This window comes from Manduca sexta, chromosome 22, assembly GCF_014839805.1.
Source record: "Manduca sexta isolate Smith_Timp_Sample1 chromosome 22, JHU_Msex_v1.0, whole genome shotgun sequence".
In the NCBI taxonomy this organism is placed as follows: Eukaryota; Metazoa; Arthropoda; class Insecta; order Lepidoptera; family Sphingidae; genus Manduca; species Manduca sexta.
The window spans coordinates 14,511,923-14,531,492 of record NC_051136.1 but is presented as its reverse complement, the minus strand read 5'-3'; the positions used below and the strand labels follow the sequence as shown (position 1 = coordinate 14,531,492).

Genomic DNA, 19,570 nt, shown 5'->3' with positions numbered 1-19,570 from the left:
GTGCGTTTTGTAGCTGATGAATTAAACATCATTATTAATGGGTAGTGTCCAAACTATTTGTAATCGTTTATATCAAGAAAGATATTCGGTTCTTAAATCAGAAAGGGCTCCTCAAATGTTTTTTGATCAAAATAAATTTTCTTATGTTTAAGCAATACATATTTAGAATACTTATTATTCTTAACCATCTACCATGTTCGGTACCACTCGTAAAAGCCTTTTATAGGACAACATCAAGTAATGTTGCAACAGCCTAGCTCAAATTCTTACAACTAATATGGTCAATGAGTTTAGTTTTCGGTTTGTCCCCAGTGACTAAATCACTTCACAAAAACAACTCAAAGTTGCACTCGACTTGGGCATAATATTACCAACATAGCCAGAGCCAGCAAAAGCCTAACACAGTGGCGTCAGTACATAGCATAGTGGCGTCGCAGCAAACACGCAGCGGACACGCCGCGGCGGAGAGGCGTCGCGCCACCGGCCCAGCTCGCTCCACATTCGTACAAAAATAGATTCGCCGCTCTAATTCGCTAGCCTAGAGGGAGACCGGGCCGCGACTAAAGTATGATATGAGTCTACGCTCGGAGCACCATGACACGTGACACGTGAGTACAGACAGGTCTGCCCGGTCCAGTCTTGCGGGTGAGCGGCCGGCACGGGACCGACACGCGGCCGGCACGGGACCGACACGTGACCGGCGGCCGGCCGCCACCAATGTGTTCCCTATCTACGTTATAATCTAACGCTTACGAGCGAGGAGTCGGAAAATTTACAAAATTATAGTCCAATGTTTACATTATACAATATAAGAATAGATTGTTGACAGACGGTAGGCACGTTATTTTGTTATAAAATTATCTAAATCGCGACAATTGCGCGGAGGAGATCGTTACACGCTTACAAAATCATTTTCCTCAAATAAATTTTGAACTCATCTAAATGAGACAAGCGGCGTGCACACTCGCCGGTACATAGAGCGGCGCGTCTGTACAGCGCATGCGCGGCGCGGCGCTCTGCACACCGCCGCACGCGCCGCGACCGGCCGGGCGAGGCGCTGCGGACTAGCGCCTCCAACATTCACTTACATAATGATATTATGTCATGTGGAGGTACCGAAGTCGACTGCCCTGTCCAATCCAATATTACAATATTATGCTACAAAATATGTACAAGTGTATAAGATAATGATGTATTTACAACATAAATCATTTGCGAACGATACGGCATTCACACTTTACTGACACGGTCCGCACACGTTCAACAATTCGGCAAGACATCGATCACATTTCACTTATTCGTTCACTGTTCACTGAACCTGCACTCGCACAGTCGGACGATTTATCACATTTGATGCAAACAACTAACACGGTTCGTTGGAATTCGATTGTCACTACGCACAGCCAAGTGATGTCGAACTCTGTCAGGCTTAGTCCATCGATGACACTCGAACATCGCTGGCAAGACTCGGACAGTTTCGTGCCGAAGCTCGAGTCGGCTAGAGGCCGCGCGCCGCGGGGCGGGTTGCGGCGGCGCGGGGGGCGGCGAGGGCGGAGGGCGGCTCTCGGGCCGCGCGCCGCCGTCACACGTCGGTGTGGCGCGCGGGGGGCGGCGGCGGCTCCGTTTCCGCGTCCGACTCCTCGATCTCGCACAGGTGTGCCGACAGCTCACTGCACGAACCCACTTCGTCGCCGCCCAGCAGCGAGTTACGCTCTTCTGTCGAAGCAAACGGGTCGTCAGTACTACACATTAGTAGTTAACTACTGCTATGTATCGAGGTTTGGTAGGTGCACACTCACCCAGCATGGTTATGAGACTGGCCGCGTCGGGCTCCCGGAGCGAACGCGCCCGCAGCGGCTCCGAATCTGACGAGGCGCGCGGTAGGTATGTGTCCGGATGTACCAAGTACGCTGACGCTGAAACGAAACGTACCATGTAAATTGAAGTCTATCAATGTCGAAGATGATCGGTATATCTTCCAGGCTGAACTTACCATCTGGTCGTTCCGAGTCGGCGTCGTCTGGCGCCGAATCAGTGTCGAGTGTCGGGCGAGACAGACGCGGGACACGACGCGGGGGCGGGCTCGCGGGCGGCGACGGCGGCGAAGCCGGTGACGACGAGTCTGGTCGCTCGGAACCCGCCACCTCACTGATGCCGGGCAGTGCGCCGCCGCCGCCGCACCAGTCGGAACAATCCCAGTGGTAGCCGCCCACCAGGTGCGGAGACCGCGGTCGGCCTCGCGGTCTACTGCCTTTTAAATCTGTGAACGGGTTGCATAGGGTTGTATCGATATCATTTACTCTCATCGCAAAGCGTACCGCGGACTCGATTGAACACTCACCATTATAAATTTTGTTGTCGACAAACGTATGCAGGTGCATTTGTTCGGACCACGGCTTACGGTCGACGACGTCGATGTTGAGATTTCGTCGGTAGTCTGGCGGGATGCCCTCGAGCTCGTCTCCGGCCGAGCCGTAACTGCGGAGAGTGTCGACGTTGTTGAGCGGCGGGGGGTCGGCACAGGAGGCGGGTCGCTCGCGTCTCACGGCCTCCAGGTTGGAGAGTTTCTCGGCACGCGGCGGCAGTTTGTCGGCGGCGCGACTGTTGAGCGGCTCGGCCTCGGCGGACTTGCGGCGCGGCGCGCGGCGGGCGCGGCGGCGGAGCGCGAGCGGCGCGGCCACGGCCACCAGCAGCAGCAGCAGCAGCGCGCCGCCCGCCGCCGCCAGCGGCCAGCGCTCGGCGCACGCCCAGCGCCACGCCTCGCCGAGCGCGCGAGCGCCCGCCCCGCCCGCGCCGCCCGCCACCACCGCGTCAGAGTACAGCGGGTTGCCACAGTTCATTCCTGGAATCCGTTCATAACCATAAAAGTAAATTTTTTGTGATCGGACTTAACAAAACCTATTTTATTTATTTATACTCGATTCGCACGGATGACCTGCACATACCAGATTGAACTCTTATACAAAATCAATCGATTTTAAGTTCCAGATAAAAAAGAAATAGTTTTACAAAATGAGTCAAACAGACCTGTTTTATCGGGCGGGCACAGGCAACGGAAGGATCCCGGTTCGTTGAGGCAGGTGGCGCCGTTGAGACACGGCTCGCCCGCGCATTCGTCCACGTCGAGCTCGCAGCGCGGCCCATAGTACCCGCGACAGCGACACGACGGGCCCCAGTCGCCCTCCTCGCATGCGCCGCCGTGTGCGCACACGCCCGGCGCGCACCACCGCCCGCGCTCGCAACGCTCGCCCGCCAGCCCGCGCGCGCACGCGCACCGGAATCCGCCGCCCGCCGCCACTGTCGCCGCCGCCACTGCTGCGCACGACCCGCCGTGCAGGCACGGCTGCGACGCGCACGGGTCCGTGTCTACCTCGCAACGTCGCCCAGCGAAGCGCGCATGGCATGCGCACGCGAAGCCCTCCCCCTCGCCCTCGCCCTCGAGCAACGCGGCGGCATCGCGACACGTACCGCCGTTCATGCACGGGTAGGAAGCACACGGCGTGGGTGGAGCCAGCGGCGCGCACTCCACACCGGAGCGCACGCGCACGCGCCGCGACAGCTGCGCCCGACCGTCGCGGGACGTGCCGCTCTCTTCCAGCGGCAGCTCTACACCGCCCAGCTTCAATTCAGCCATACAACCCTCAAATCCATATGTCACCTATTTAAGTGGATAAAAAACATTGGTATTAGACCAAATTTTTTATGCTTATATTTGAATTCGCCCAAAGTGTCAAGCTACAATGATTTGAAATCAACCAACTCACCTGCTCGGCGGCAAAAGCATGTGCGTGTCGTAGCAGCGTCGCACCGAAGAGGAGACGATCGGCTCTAGCATCAAGTACAGCTGCAGGCGGGGGGGTCTGCGCGTGCGCGCTGCGTCTGTCGACGGTGAGGCGCATCGCGGCGCCGCGACGCTCCAGTCGCGCTTCATGCCACGCACCATCCGCCACCGGCACGGCGGCCCTCACCATGGCCGGACCGGATCCCAACTCCATTCTGAACTGCAAATATCCTTCGGCAACTTCCAACACGGCGTAATCGATACGTCCCGAGGCAGCCATCAGCGTCCCGCGCTCGCGTCTCGTGCGAAACCGTAGCGCCAGCACGAGTTCGTCGTCCGGCACGCGCGCCCCGTCAACGGCGCCGCGCTCCACTCGGTAGGCGAGGTACCCGTCGCCGAGGAACTGCACCACTGTGGGCGTATGACAGTCCGTGCACTCGCCGACGTCGAGTTCGCATCGCTCGCCACCGAAGCCGGCGTTGCAGGCGCACTCGGCGGTGAGGCGGTGCAGCGGCGCCACGAAGGCGACGACGTCGGTGGCCGCGACGCGCGCCTTGCCCTCGGCCACGCGCACGCGCTCCACGCAGACGCCGCGGCCGCAGCCGGCGCCGCACGCGACGCGCACGAGCGTCTCCACGACGAGCCGCGCGCGCTCCTCGACGCGCTCGAGGTGCGCGTGCAGCTGGCGCCGCAGCGCGTCGGCCGGCAGGAACCCTCCGCCGACGCGCACCGCGAACGCCACGTCTAGATCTTGCGCGATTTGGCGACGAGTCCGGGTGGCCGTGTGTCCCCCCGCATCGGGGCTGTCGCCAGATTGTTGCACGCTGATGATGACTACGTCGCTTGGCTCGCGATCGGTGGCCTCGGCGACCGCTCTCACGAATCCTTTGCGATGGCTGAGAACGAAATCGCGTTCGGTGACTTCTCTGAAGCGGATGACCACTGCACGCGCCAACATCTCGTCTGAAATTAGTGAGACGGTGACGCGCACGATTGCGAAGCTTATGAATTTTCCGTCTCCAACAGACACGTTGAGTCGGTAGTCGCCGACGTCGAGGCGTGGAGCCGCACGCAATGTGCCGTCGTTGGTGTCGATCTCGAACAGGTCAGTAGGCGGGTAAGGAGCACCGTCGATTGGCGCGATTCTATACGACAGCGTGTCATAGGCGTCACGATCGGAAGCGAATACACGTCCTATAACGCCTCCCGGGAATTCATCCAAATATGAGTTGACAATTATTTCTAGCGGTGTCACTATAGGCGGGTACTGTGACTCTTCAATAACTCTGATGTACACCCACGCGTCTGAGTAGAGTGGTGGAGTGCCGTTGTCGAACACTCTAATTTGTAGCGCGTATCGGTCCTTAATACGATGATTAAATCTTGTCGCCGAGCGCAGAGACCCGTCCTGTTCGAGACGGAATGCTCCCATTTCGTTGCCAGATTGAAAGTCAAAAGTGAAGGGTGCCGCGTTCGGCGCCGCATCTGCGTCCTCTACCACGAACTTGAGAATAGTGTGGCCGAGCGGTCTGTCTTCTTGCACGACAGCAGTGTAGTTGGTCTGAGCGAACATGGGTGGATTGTCGTTGGCGTCGAGCACCTCGATGTTGACGCGCGTGGTGGAGTCCAGCGCCGGCACGCCGCGGTCGCGGGCTCGCAGCTCCAGCACGTACGCCGCCGTGGCCTCGCGGTCCAGCGGCGCCGCCACCGACAGGTAGCCGGTGTCCGCGTCCAGCGCGAACCGGCCCGACCGGTCCCCGCGCACCACCGAATATGTCACGCGCCCATTCGCGCCAGAGTCGGCGTCATCCGCTATCACTTGCAGCACCCGCGTACCGACCGCAGCGTCCTCACGCACGCGCGCCACATACGACGCCTGACCAAAATTAGGCGCGTTGTCATTACTATCCGTGATAGTCACGTTCACAGTTGCCCGATCACTGAGCGGAGGGGAGCCGCCGTCGATGGCCTGGACGGTCAGCAGATATTCTTTTCGCCGTTCGTAGTCGAGAGGCCGCGCCACAGAGAGCGCGCCGGTCGCGCGGTCCAGAGCAAAGTCGTCGCGGTCGTCGCCCGCTATGATGGAGTAGTACACGTCTGCGTTGACGCCGGCGTCGCGCGACGTGGCGCGCACGCGCAGCACCTCGGTGCCGGGCGCGTCGATCTCGGGCACGGTGGCGCGGTACTGGTGGAACTCGAACTCGGGCGGGTTGTCGTTGACGTCGGCGACGGTGAGGCGCAGCGTGGCGGTGGCGGAGCGCGGCGGGCGGCCGGCGTCGGTGGCGACCACCACGAGGCGGTGCTCGGCCTGGGTCTCGCGGTCGAGGGCGGCGCGGAGGGTGATGATGCCGCTGTCGGCCGCCAGCGAGAACGCGCCGCCGCCCTCCTCCGCCAACGAGTAGCGGACGAGTCGGTTGTCGCCGAGGTCCGCGTCTGTGGCGTGTACCTGCACAGACAATCCGTTCCGATCAATTACTCGAACAAAACTTAACACTATCCAGTAACCTTTGTAACATGACAATATTACATAGTATGGAATAGCAATCTTTTGCTTTGAATGATGTGACTAGCTTGCCGTTCACCTGATGGTGAGCGATACGACCGCACATAAGCAGTAGAAATACCATCCAACACCTTTAATTACAAAGTATTGTTTGGTATTCCACTGTGCTCGCCATCCTGAGACATGAGAGGTTAAGTCTTATTATGTCCAGTAGTTACACTGACTACAATATCCTTCAAACCGGAACACAAAAGTGCCTACACACTGTTGCTTTGCGGCAGAAACAGACATTGCGAAGGTACCTACTCAGGCGGACTCTCACATATCTGTGCTATTATGAAATGCACTTCCTATTGAAATCGGACCTCCTCTAGCGGTAAGGCCTTAAAAATTAACCAGGAGCTTTTATTGAAAATAGTGTCATAAATCTTAGCACAAAACCTTTCAGAACTATGACAATTCGAACATAAATTTGTGCATTTTAAACCAAAATTTGCAAAATTTTTATTACATACAACTTTGCCATTTAACTTTTTAACATTATGTAGTATATACATTTTGTACGCGTCACGCGCCACGTTAGACCACGAATGCTCAGACGGTACCGTACACCTCATAGTATTAAGTGATTTTATATTTGTGACCAATATAGACTAAGAAATTAACCACTTCCGAACTTTTATTTGCAACCTTTTAAGAGTCAAGCGGAGGATCACAAAGAGCATTAAGAACTTAATAATTCATACGACTAATCCCCATAACAATATAGAACCAGGACTGAATTTATGTTCCAATTACATGCCGGGCAAAGGTATACATTTAAATTCGCTATGACGCAAGATCTCAGCGGTATTGCAAATGTGTAGTTGGTAGTGGAATACCTTCGCAACGAGTGTGCCGAGCTCGGCGTCCTCCGGCAGCGTCACGCTGTACGTGTCGGCGGAGAAGCGCGGCGCGTTGTCGTTCACGTCGTCCAGCTCCACGCCCAGCTCCGAGCTGCACTCCCAGCGCGGCCGCGCGCGGTCCTGCGCGTGCGCCGTGAGCGAGTACCGCGGCGCCGCCTCGCGGTCCAGCGCCGCACGCACGCGCACGGCGCCCGACTCCTTGTCGATCCAGAAGTGGTGCGCCAGCTCCCCGCTCAGGTAGTAACGCAGTCGGGCGTTGGCCGGCTCGTCGGCGTCCTCCGTCTCGAGCGTGATCACGTGCGTCCCGTTGGCGGCGTCCTCCGGCAGTCGCACGTGGTACCGATGTCGAAGGCAGTACGGCGGGTTGTCTGCAACGCACAAGCTTAACGTCAGAACGGAGCCGACCGCGGACGATGTGCCCGGCGGCGCCGCCACTCACCGTTGACGTCGAGCACGGTGACCCTGACGCGCGTGTAGGCGGTGAACTTGCCGTCAGTGGCGGCGACGGTGAGATCGTACCGCGACTGCTGCTCGCGGTCGAGTGCGCGCGCGACGTACAACTCGCCCGACGCCCGCAGCTGGAACCGCGCACGCGCGTCGCCCTCCGACACGAAGAACGTCAGCGGCGCGCCCGCCGCGTCCGCGTCGTCCACCTCCAGCCGCGCCACCACCGTGCCGGCCGCCGCGTCCTCGGGCACGTCGGCGCGGTACTCGGCGCGGCGGAACACCGGCGGGCAGTCGTTGTAGTCCACGAGCCGCACGACGAGCGTGCCGCGCGTGACGCGCCGCGGCGAGCCCGCGTCGGCGGCCAGCAGCGGCAGGCGATGCTCGGGCTGCACCTCGCGGTCCAGCGGCGCCAGCGTGGTCACCCAGCCCGTGTACGGGTCCACGGCGAACAGCGCGCTCGCCGCGGAACCCTCGGCTCCCTCGGCGAACGAAAACCTCACTTCACCATTCGCACCGGAGTCGGGATCGTCTGCCATTACTATTAAACAAAAATAATATGTGTTAACAATATTTATGGACAATATTATGTCAACATTGTAAATGAAGGTGAGCGCTAGAGCGGGAGAGACTCACGCTGCACGAGGCTGGAGTGCGGCGGCGCGTTCTCGGCGAGGTGCACGACGTAGGGCGCGGAGTGGAAGGCGGGCGCGTGCTCGTTGACGTCGAGCACGTGCACGCGCGTCACGAGCATGGCGGCCGGCGCCGGACTGCCGCCGCCCTCCGCGATCACGCCTGTGGAACATTACCACTCTTGGCGTGTCAAACATCGGTATAATGCTGTATTTTATAAGCATGGTTTTTTCATATAATAGTTTAGTTTATGTAAGGTCAGGTGGGGCAAGTGCGCCGACGGGGTAAGTGCACCTGCCCTAAAAAAATCTAAAACTATTGATGTTATACAATTACTGCAATCTTATATCTATGCTACTAACTGAAATACAGTTCCACTAAAAACACAAATGGCTCTGTTCATTTTAATACGATTTATTCGCCATTTTATTTTAAGTGTCATTTAGACCTGTAAACAGAGATGACCTCGTGAAAGATAACATGAAATATTTCAAGATATATAACAAATTTCTATAAACCAGTAATAAAAAATAAAATAAAAATGCTTTATTCATCACGTAGGCGAACATAGTTGCACTTATGATAAGTCAAGGTACATGAGAATATTCAATTATTACTTAATTAGATTAGCTTATATAAACAAAGACAATAAAATAAATGAAAAATATACTTAGTAAACAAAGAAGCCAGCTCGGGCTGGCAGGGAAGAAGAAATAAAATTATGTATGTATGTATTTTTAAATAAGCAATAAGGGAGAAACGCGTCGCGATCCTCACCGGTGAGGACAATAAAAGCCCTAACCTAGCTAACCTACCAGCCTTTCACTAACTACCTAAGCGATGACTACCCGAAGAAGAAAGGCAGAAAGAAACTCCGGGCTTTATTTTTGTCATCAATTGTCTATTCATTTATAATATTGTTATTAAATATATATATATTTTTTTAATAAGTCTTTTCTATACAAAGTCTGATTAATTATATAAGCTAATACACGCACATCACCGTAAAATTGCGGAGAAAATCCACATAAAAGTATTTAGCAATAACTAAAAACTAACGAAAAAAAACAATAATACTAAAAAAATTATAAAAACTATGAAACAGTCAGTGTACAGCGTGCATACGCCTACATTTACAAACATAATATTTTCATTTCATATTTTGTCGCAGATCTTGGTCAATATAATTAAGATTATAAATTTTAAGGCTGGTGCAACAAAATGATCGGTCGGTCGTCTATTATACATTGATAATTCAATGAGTCAATATAAAATAAAATATGTCACATAAATTTAAAACTGTTACCCAGTATAATGTCAAAATTGTAGAAAGGTACACATGAGACGTTTATGTAGTTAATTTATAATATTGGCGTTAACATAGGGTTGGACAGGGTGTGCAGGACTGTTTTTCCAAACCGTCTGATCATCGAGGTAATCCTTTACATTATAATACCCCTTTGACATTAATTCGCGCTTAACATGACACTTAAATTTGTAGCCGGGCAGATTGGTTATTTCAAGAGGGATTTTATTATAGAATTTGATACAATTCGCTAGATAAGATTTATTTGTTTTACAGAGCCGGAAATTTGGAACAACTAGTTTATTCTTATTTCTAGTGTTCAAACAGTGCAAGTCACTGTTTTTCATAAAAGTACCTAGGTTCTTACGGACATACATAATATTTTGAAAAATGTAAGTAAGGTGAATACATAGTTTAAATTTTTTATTTTAACTTCCTGCCTGAATTTTATTTATATACACTAAAATAAAGGATTTTTTAGCAATGAGAAAAAAGTTACCTCAAAATTGTCGAGTAGGGCAAGTGCGCCACAGTTAGTAGTCGTATGGCGCACTTGCCCCTGATCCATATATAACCAACCTTTTTTGAGAATATGTTTTACTAATATGAATTATTATTATTAAAATGTTATACTTAGCATAATTTTTTGTACTCAAGGTATTTTGTTTTGAGCCGACTTAAATAAAAGGGCGTATTAGTTAATTCGTCGTATATTTGTTGCTTTAGATGGTTCGTTTTTACAAAAGAAAAACTGAAATACCTTGGTCTAGACCAACTTTACGTGAAGAGGTTGCAAATGTTCGATCAGGCACGTTATCTGGGTATAATGCAGCTAAAACATATCAAATATCATAAAGTCAAATTCTAAGTAATTGAGTTATAACGCATTCAAAATCGTTAATTCCTTCATTTTTGTATGTATTTTTTAGTTTTTAGAAATAAAATGGATTTCGTATTAGGGCTACCATTTTTTTATTACAACATATCCGCACACAAAACTCTAATATTAATACCTAAATATAGCAAAAGAAATTGTAAAATGTTTTGAAGCCCTGATTTACAAATATATGGCGCACTTACCCCGAATTTGATTTGACAGTCATAGTTTGTTATAATATTGAGTGATTAAAAATTATCCAAGAGCAACGCGAGTAAAACCTATTTCTCTATGGACTAAAATTAGTGTTTTCTTTATAATGTTTCATATTGGCGTTTTTTTGTACACAGGCGCACTTACCCCATTTCCGGAGGCAAGTGCGCCTACTTCCATTTTTTTTACTTTGAGCAATATATTATTAATTTATGATCCGATTTCCTTGAATGGCTATAGGTTGTTATCACAAAATACCAAATATCCTTAAAGTAATAAAATTACATTCTTAAGTCAGCACAAAAAGAAATTATTTTGCATTGAATCCAGCTATGAAAATTTTATGGCGCACTTCCCCCGACTGACCTTATATAAAATATAAAAAGAAACATTAGCAAAATAGTGTTTGCTTTGGAGGCGTAGTTGTATTACGGTACGACTGCAGTACTGTGGGTTTGATTTCTGGGTCGTACAATGTGATATTGGTTTTTTTTTTATTTTCTATTTATTTTTCTATTTATTATTCAGTATCAGCATTGTGTCTGGAATTTTGCCCGATATGCACTTATCACATTACAGGGCAGAATACACACGGGGGATAAGTGGGTGCATCAATTGCGCATGCAATCAGGTACCTATTCTAAATTAAAAACAGATAAAATTAGAACAACACAGATAAAATTATATGTATTGATTCATTAGAGTAAATTTTCACTATCGACATAGAAGTTTAACTGCAATTTTCGCAATAAAATGTTATATAAAATAAAAATAAAAACTTTTCAACAAAAACTGTTGAACCAACTTTCACTTAGCATGTTAAATGTAATATTAGTGTGTGGAGAGTCGAGACTGACCCACGAGATGCTCGGTGGCGGTCTCGCGGTCCAGCGGCGCGGCCAGCACCAGGCGGCCCCCCGCGTCCACCGCGAACGGACTCGCCGCCGCGCCGCTCGCCGCCAGCCGGAACCGCAGCTCCTCCGCCGGCGCCGCCTCCTGCGCGCGCAGCTCCGCCACCAGCGCGCCCGGCGCCGCGTCCTCGCGCAGGAACACGTCCGCCGGCGGCGACTGCAGCCGCGGCGCCGCCTCGCCCGCGCCCAGCACGAACACCGACACCGGCGCCTCGCCCGCCAGCCCGCCGCCGTCCCGCGCCCGCACCCACACCTGCAGCGCCCGCGACGCTGTCACAGACACACACACGTCAGCCGGCCGCCACGCACGCGCCACGGACGCGCCGTCGCCCGAACGCACACTCACCGAAGGGCGTCGCGTCCCGCGCGAAGGAGAGCGCGCCGGTCCGCGCGTCGACGGCGAACAGGCCCGCGGCGTCGGAGCGCGCGTCCCCCTCGTACACGGAGTAGGTGAGGCGCGCGTGGTCGCCGGCGTCGGGGTCGGCGGCGACCAGCGTGAGGAAGGGCGCGCCGACGGGCCGGTCGCAGCGCACGGCGGCGCGGTACTCGCGCAGCGGGAAGGCGGGCGCGTTGTCGTTGAGGTCGGCGACGCGCACGCGCACGGTGGTGTGGCGCAGCAGGCCGCCGCCGTCGCTGGCGGTGACGGGCACCTCCCACTCGGCGCGGCGCTCGCGGTCCAGCGGCACGCGCGTAGTGAGAGCGCCGCTGTTCGCGTCTATTGCGAAGGTTTCGCGCAATTTCGCTGAAGGAATCGAGTAAGTGATAGTACCGTACTCGCCTCCGTCGTCATCATATGCTTTTACCTTCAAATAAAATAAAAAAAATGTTATAAAACCTACATTGTAAAGTATAAGTAGAAAAATCGCTACTCTATACAGATTCAACATTTTGCCTGTAATAACTTCACCTTTATACAGTTATCTTTATTAACCTTAGATAGTATGGGACACTACGACAAATTGTAATATTTTTATTAATAAATTCATGGATAGTTTATCATTATGAATAAGTTGTGGAGATACAGTTATAACTAAAAATTGTCAAATTCTGGAGTCAAGTGTGACAGTGATATTGCAGTGGTTCAAATGAAGCCCGTACCGTGGTGAGCAGCAGCGGCGGCGGCTGGTTCTCGAGCGCGCGCGCCTCGTGCACGACGTGCGGGAAGCGCGGCGGCGCGCGGTTGGCCGCCGCCAGCGACACCTTCACGCGCGCGAACACCGCGTGCGCGCCGTCCGACACCGACACGTTGAGTGAGCGCGGCGCGTCCGCCAGCGCCTGCGGCGCCGCCACGCGCAGCACGCCCGAGCGCGCGTGCAGCGAGTAGGCGCGCGGCGCCGCGCCCGCCAGCCGGTACTGCAGCCGCGCCGCGTCGCGCACGTCCGCGTCCCACGCCGCCACGCGCGCCAGCGCCACGCCGCGCGCCGCCTCCAGCGACACGGTGGCGCCCACCACCGCGCGCTCCACGCGCGGCGCGTTGTCGTTCACGTCCTCCACTGCACAGGAACGTTACACCTTCATACGTCACACACACGCACACACAGTGAAATCACGTCATCTTGAAAGAAACAGTTTACAATAAGTTACTCTAACCTAAGGTCAAAAATAAAAAGTAAAGGACATTGTCGAAAACGGCCCCAGAACCAACAAAAGGATACGAAATAGAAATTGCTTTTTGCATTAATTGTGGCTCTGCTGGCGGGTCCATGGTGTTGGAGAACGTGCAGATTCGCCATTGTATACAACAATGGACAGCGCCTCGTTTGGTAAGCACATTATTCTTTAATCGTACAAGTTTAACTGCCGTCAAACTTCTAGTTCGCTCCTCAGTTCCTGTTCTTGGTAACTGCGTGGAGACAGCGAACAGAATCTGTATACTACCTACTACACACTTTAGCATGTGGCTGTGGCAACTTAAGAGCTAACTAGCAAGGATATTTTTTTTTTTTTTTTATTTATTTAGGACACAAACAGTCAGACAGATATTGAACATGTGACAACAATAATAACAGACAGACAGATATTGAACATGTGACAACATATGACAACAGATATTGTTGATTAAAAAATGTTGTGTCATATGCTTGAAGGTTACTTACATTTAATTCAGCTGGAAGATTTGAATATATAAATCTGCTTTCCGTGTGACACAATATTAATATATTGCCATTCTAATTTGAGCATAATGTGTTTGTTTTTTTTTTCAGCCTCGCTTCCCCCCGCGAGGGCGCATGTGCATCACTGTATACTCTCGCGTCATTCAGTTAAAAAAAGAAGCTTTCGCTTATGGCATCGTTCAGATGGCACATACGCGACATGAATGCTTCTTTGAAATCTGGTGCAGGGTATGATGAAGTTCACAAACCAACTTGGTTTGCTTTCGAATTAATGAATTCGTTTTTGGCACACTTATACAAATGTAAAGGAACAGTAAACACTGTAAACCAAGTAACAGCTGCCGTAACCTGTAACGCGTCCATCTTCTCGGCGTTCCCAATGCGTTCTGAATAAACGAGAGTGTAAAGATCACGTTCGTCCCTCCACCTTTCGCGCGAGAGTTATCGACGAGACATCGCGAAAGCACTCGCACGAGAGTGTACAGCCGCCGTAACAACAACCCTCCTGCACAATACTCAGATATTATTTTATAAAACAATGTAGGTGATGAAGAAATAAATAATATGAACTGAAAATATTTTTTTATTTGTTTAATTTAATCCTACATGCCCTAAGAGTCTACCAAAAGTGTGTAAAATATGCCATGCTTCTGATGAAGCGTGAATGCTCAACAGTGCGCCTCTGTCTGTCTCTTCGGGGAATACGTACGTATATATAGAAAATACATAAATTCTGAAGGGTACTCTTAGAGGATGTAAATACTATAACGACATAATTAGGTACCTTTTTACTTATAAAAAAATATATGAATCAAGTCTTAAAATAGCCTGATTTAAGTAAAAAATAATCAGATACCTACATAGTGATGAATCTTTAGGGCTTATATATATTAGATAGGTACTTATATCAATAAAAAGCATATTTAAAGCGTAAATGATAGGACTATAAATCTACCTTGAACATTGAAAAGCTTTCAATGTTTACTATTAATTATAACCTCAAAATCTCATGTTTTTTTTGGATAAATGCGATATCCCAGCTTGTCCGTTTTATAAATAATTTGTCATGAGAATTTATTAATGATTTTAACGCCCGAATACTGAAACGCTACTCAACCAACCAACTTGTCTGAGGCCTATTTAAATTTAACAGGCTACTTAATTTAAATGGCATTCTCAAACGTACATTAAAAGATTTTACGGAAAACTCAGTTGAGGAGCAGTTAATTTGCTATAGATTATAAAAAGTTTGTTTTCGTTTACATAATTTTAATAAAATGATATTTATGTGTCGTTTCACGCAGCATAATTTATGAAACATAAAAAAATCAAATAACGTAATACGCAGTTTAATTAAAAATGATTTTTAATTATTAAATTCTCAAAATTGATGTAGTAAATACATTCCAACTTATTTATACTTGCCATTTGGCAGCATGATCAGTATTGACATTAGTCACTTTAGAAAAAAAAACTTCTGCATCTGCCAAATTTTCGTCAACAATTAAATCGTAGTGATTATTTTCTCTTTGTTAACAACATAATTCTTATTTCGTGTCTTACTACAGAAGTTTCTATTTTGTAATTATATAAATATAATCAATGGAGTCTGCAAATAACAAAACCCAAAAAAGGGGTTGAAATTATACCTAAATAGAAAAACAAGAACTGCTGGATATAGTGAAAAAGTAAGTATTGGATTTATTTGAAGGCCCATCGAATTAAGAAAAAAGGGCATTGCTCGATGCGGGCTGCTTCCGACATTCAATCTGGAAATTGTTGCGGGAGGCCTTGTTCAGCAATGGATATCATGTGGCTGATAATGTTTTTTTTTTTGTTAAATAATTTTTAAAAATATATTTGTTTTATTGGCAGCTCTCGTGAGGAACACAAGCAGTGAGCTGTGGGCGAGTAGCCGGCTATGAAGTGAGAGGCCGTGGGTTCTCTTGTGTGATATATATAATCAATCAATCAATCAATAATTTATTCAAGAAATAGACTTCTGCAGGCATCTATATATATGTTCTATGTGTAGCAAAATGTCTGTAATAAAATTTTATATGTCTGATATATAAGAATTAAAATTAAAAAATATAATAATTACAATAAAGTTTCTTCTTGCTTCTCTAATAAATATTTCTTCATTCAGACATGTTCAGACTTTCAATAAAATTTATTTCCCTTAAAATTATTACATACACACATAATAAAGCTAATCATCCTAGAAGGGGTAGGCAGAGGCACAACTAGTTCCATGATATGATTACAATATGATGTACCATATTGTACTCATATCTATACTATTATATAAAGCTGAAGAGTTTGTTTGTTTGTTTATTTGTTTGTTTGAACGCGCTAATCTCAGGAACTACCAGTCCAAATTGAAAAATTCTTTTTGCGTTGGATAGCCCTTTGTTCGTGGAGTGCTATAGGCTATATATCATCACGCTATACCCAATAGGAGCGGGGCAGTAATGGCTAATCTCAGGAACTACCGGTCCAAACTGAAAAATTCTTTTTGTGTTGGATAGCCCTTTGTTCGTGGAGTGCGATAGGCTATATATCATCACGCTATGACCAATAGGAGCGGAGCAGTAATGACTAATCTCAGGAACTACCGGTTCGAACTGAAAAATTCTTTTTGTGTTGGATAGCCCTTTGTTCGTGGAGTGCTATAGGCTATATATCATCACGCTATGACCAATAGGAGCGGAGCAGTAATGACTAATCTCAGGAACTACCGGTTCGAACTGAAAAATTCTTTTTGTGTTGGATAGCTCTTTATTAGTGTAGTGCTATAGGCTATATATCATCACGCTATGACCAATAGGAGCGGAGCAGTAATGACTAATCTCAGGAACTACCGGTTCGAACTGAAAAATTCTTTTTGTGTTGGATAGCTCTTTATTAGTGTAGTGCTATAGGCTATATATCATCACGCTATGACCAATAGGAGCGGAGCAGTAATGACTAATCTCAGGAACTACCGGTTCGAACTGAAAAAATCTTTTTGTGTTGGATAGCTCTTTATTAGTGTAGTGCTATAGGCTATATATCATCACGCTATGACCAATAGGAGCGGAGCAGTAATGACTAATCTCAGGAACTACCGGTTCGAACTGAAAAATTCTTTTTGTGTTGGATAGCTCTTTATTAGTGTAGTGCTATAGGCTATATATCATCACGCTATGACCAATAGGAGCGGAGCATAATGACTAATCTCAGGAACTACCGGTTCGAACTGAAAAATTATTTTTGTGTTGGATAGCTCTTTATTAGTGTAGTGCTATAGGCTATATATCATCACGCTATGACCAATAGGAGCGGAGCAGTAATGACTAATCTCAGGAACTACCGGTTCAAACTGAAAAATTCTTTTTGTGTTGGATAGCTCTTTATTAGTGTAGTGCTATAGGCTATATATCATCACGCTATGACCAATAGGAGCGGAGCAGTAATGACTAATCTCAGGAACTACCGGTTCGAACTGAAAAATTATTTTTGTGTTGGATAGCTCTTTATTAGTGTAGTGCTATAGGCTATATATCATCACGCTATGACCAATAGGAGCGGAGCAGTAATGACTAATCTCAGGAACTACCGGTTCAAACTGAAAAAATATTTTTGTGTTGGATAGTTCTTTGTTCGTGGAGTACTATGGGGTATATATCATCACGCTATGACCAATAGGAGCGGAGCAGTAATGGCTAATCTCAGGAACTATCAGATCGAACTGAAAAAAATATTTTTGTGTTGGATAGCACTTTGTTTCTGAAGTGCTATAGGCTATATATCATCACGCTATGACCAATCGGAGCGGAGCAGTAATGAAACATGTTGCAAAAACGGGGAAAAATTATTAGTTTTGAGAGCTTCCGTTGCGTGCGCTGCGTAAACGGTTAAAGTTATGCAACAATGATGTATGACGGGATTATTCCTCTTAAAAAGATCTAAAAAATATATTATAAAACAAAGTCCCCCGCTGCATCTGTCTGCCTGAACGTGTTAAACTCAAAAACTACCCAACGTATTAAGATGAAATTTGGTATGGAGACAGTTTTCAAACAAAATAAATATTAAAATTGTCATTTTATTTTTACACACCCTTTTGCCACTACTACTATACTAGAATTCGTCGGAGCGGCAACATCGCACACAGTCATTGATAATATTATGCTCACGCACACGAACAAGTGATGCACACTCGGAGCGCAAGGGTAGTTCGTCGCACCGCGCGCGCCGCGCCGCAACCGAACAGCTGATGTCGGCGCTTTAACTACCTAGGGTTTTGTGTCGTGCCACATCACTCAATCAACAATTAGACCAGCAGCGACGATGCTACACCGACGTTACAAAAAGACAAACATACCTAAACATCATCACCATCATCAGCCACATAAAGTCCACTGCTGAACATAGGCCTCAGACATAACGAAACTAATCAAACAACCTTTGCATAAGTAAGGTACACATAACAATAGATTTCTGTAATTTTAAAGTGGTTTCATTCTTATAAATCTAAAACACACACATTCTTATGTAAGTAGTTATATCCATTTTAGTAGATAAGTAGGTATAATAAATACGTTCAATGGTACATAGTTAGATTTATAATACTTATAACAATAAAATATCATTCTGCAAGTCTGGCAATTTACACGAACAAATAATAACGAAGTTACAATCTTGATAATAATTGTCGAGCGACGCGATGCGTCACGACGCGGCGCGGCGCGGCGTCTTAATAGGTATCTAAACATACTCAAAATAGGAAATGCGTTTATCAATACCTAATGATGATTTGATGATTGCTTGTTCCTTTAAAAGTTGTATCATACTTCAAAGTATTTTTAATACAGTTTATTTGTCACTACCTCGGTGCCGCAGTTGTATTATAGTACGGATGCTTTGCTAATGCTTTGAGGTCTCGAGATCGAATCCCGGGTCGGACAAAATGATATTGGATTCTTCCATTCACTACCTATCGGAAAATTCATAAATCCACATTAAAATCGTCATGACAGCCTCCGATAGAAACATAATCAATAGATTCTGATTAGTTCAGTTTCGCGTACGCGTCAACGATGTAACTTCGCAATCGTAAAACATTCAAAATGACAAACGAATATTTCTAAAAATAGACTCTATTTTATAGGTGTTAAGGTCGCATTTAGGAGACCACTTTAAATTTATGTACCTGACCGACCAACACGCGACACACGTGTTTAGCGAATTCCACAAAGTAGCGGCAAGCTAAGATGTTTTTATTACATAGATACGTTGTCCGAGTTCAATACTGGCAAGACGAAAGTAAGGTAATTGCCCGACATTCACTTTGTCAACCTCCAACCACTGTCGCCGCTAGTCGGCTTACTAACTTTTGTATTTTTTATAAATAAAATTCCTTCCTGTGTTTTTAGACGATTTACAAATTATACTCTAACTGTGAATGAAAAAAACGTTTCATTTCATACGTTAGTAATAAGTATACACTATTTAACTTTTTTTTTAACTAATAAATGCATTTTATTCGACCGTCACGGCGACGGGGCGGTTGACGCTCGGGCCCATTCGGACATACTCGGGCTCACTCGGCTCGTATCAATGCGAGCCGCTTGGGCTGTGACTATAGTAAATACTGCGTTTTTTTTATGTGCAATTTTGTTAGTGTATGACGCGTCTATTTGTGAAACGTCATTGGCGGCAAGAGTCTGGACTAGTGTTGCCTGGTGTCCTGATTTTCAGAGTTCTGGGGACGTGTCCCTTTTTTCACCAATAAAATTATTAATCAATAAAATTATTAAAAACCATTAAGTATTATAAAAAAATAAAGTACGCATACATCACTATGTTGAGTGCAACAATGCAATCAAAATAGCACGT

The 19,570-nt window shown here is 47.7% G+C and overlaps 1 protein-coding gene and 1 long non-coding RNA gene across 4 annotated transcripts in view; one reads left to right on the top strand and one right to left on the bottom strand.

Moving 5' to 3' along the window:
- Positions 1-294: 294 nt before the first annotated feature.
- The window catches only part of LOC115448021 (fat-like cadherin-related tumor suppressor homolog), a 56,207-nt gene continuing 36,931 nt past the window's right edge, over positions 295-19,570 (bottom strand). For all 3 annotated transcript variants that reach the window (XM_037441204.1, XM_037441206.1, XM_037441205.1), the window contains 12 exons: positions 12,672-13,066; positions 11,920-12,376; positions 11,520-11,843; positions 8,270-8,428; positions 7,629-8,174; positions 7,166-7,557; positions 3,765-6,227; positions 3,028-3,658; positions 2,342-2,842; positions 1,994-2,260; positions 1,800-1,916; positions 295-1,716 (listed from right to left, as the gene is read on the bottom strand). In XM_037441204.1, coding sequence (XP_037297101.1) covers positions 1,583-1,716; positions 1,800-1,916; positions 1,994-2,260; positions 2,342-2,842; positions 3,028-3,658; positions 3,765-6,227; positions 7,166-7,557; positions 7,629-8,174; positions 8,270-8,428; positions 11,520-11,843; positions 11,920-12,376; positions 12,672-13,066 — 6,386 coding nt within the window. In that variant the 3' untranslated portion in view covers positions 295-1,582. The remainder of the gene's footprint in view (positions 1,717-1,799; positions 1,917-1,993; positions 2,261-2,341; positions 2,843-3,027; positions 3,659-3,764; positions 6,228-7,165; positions 7,558-7,628; positions 8,175-8,269; positions 8,429-11,519; positions 11,844-11,919; positions 12,377-12,671; positions 13,067-19,570) is intronic.
- On the top strand, positions 14,987-15,655 carry LOC119190126. Its single transcript, XR_005112772.1, has 2 exons — positions 14,987-15,375; positions 15,563-15,655. It is a non-coding gene; the product is annotated as an uncharacterized LOC119190126 (long non-coding RNA).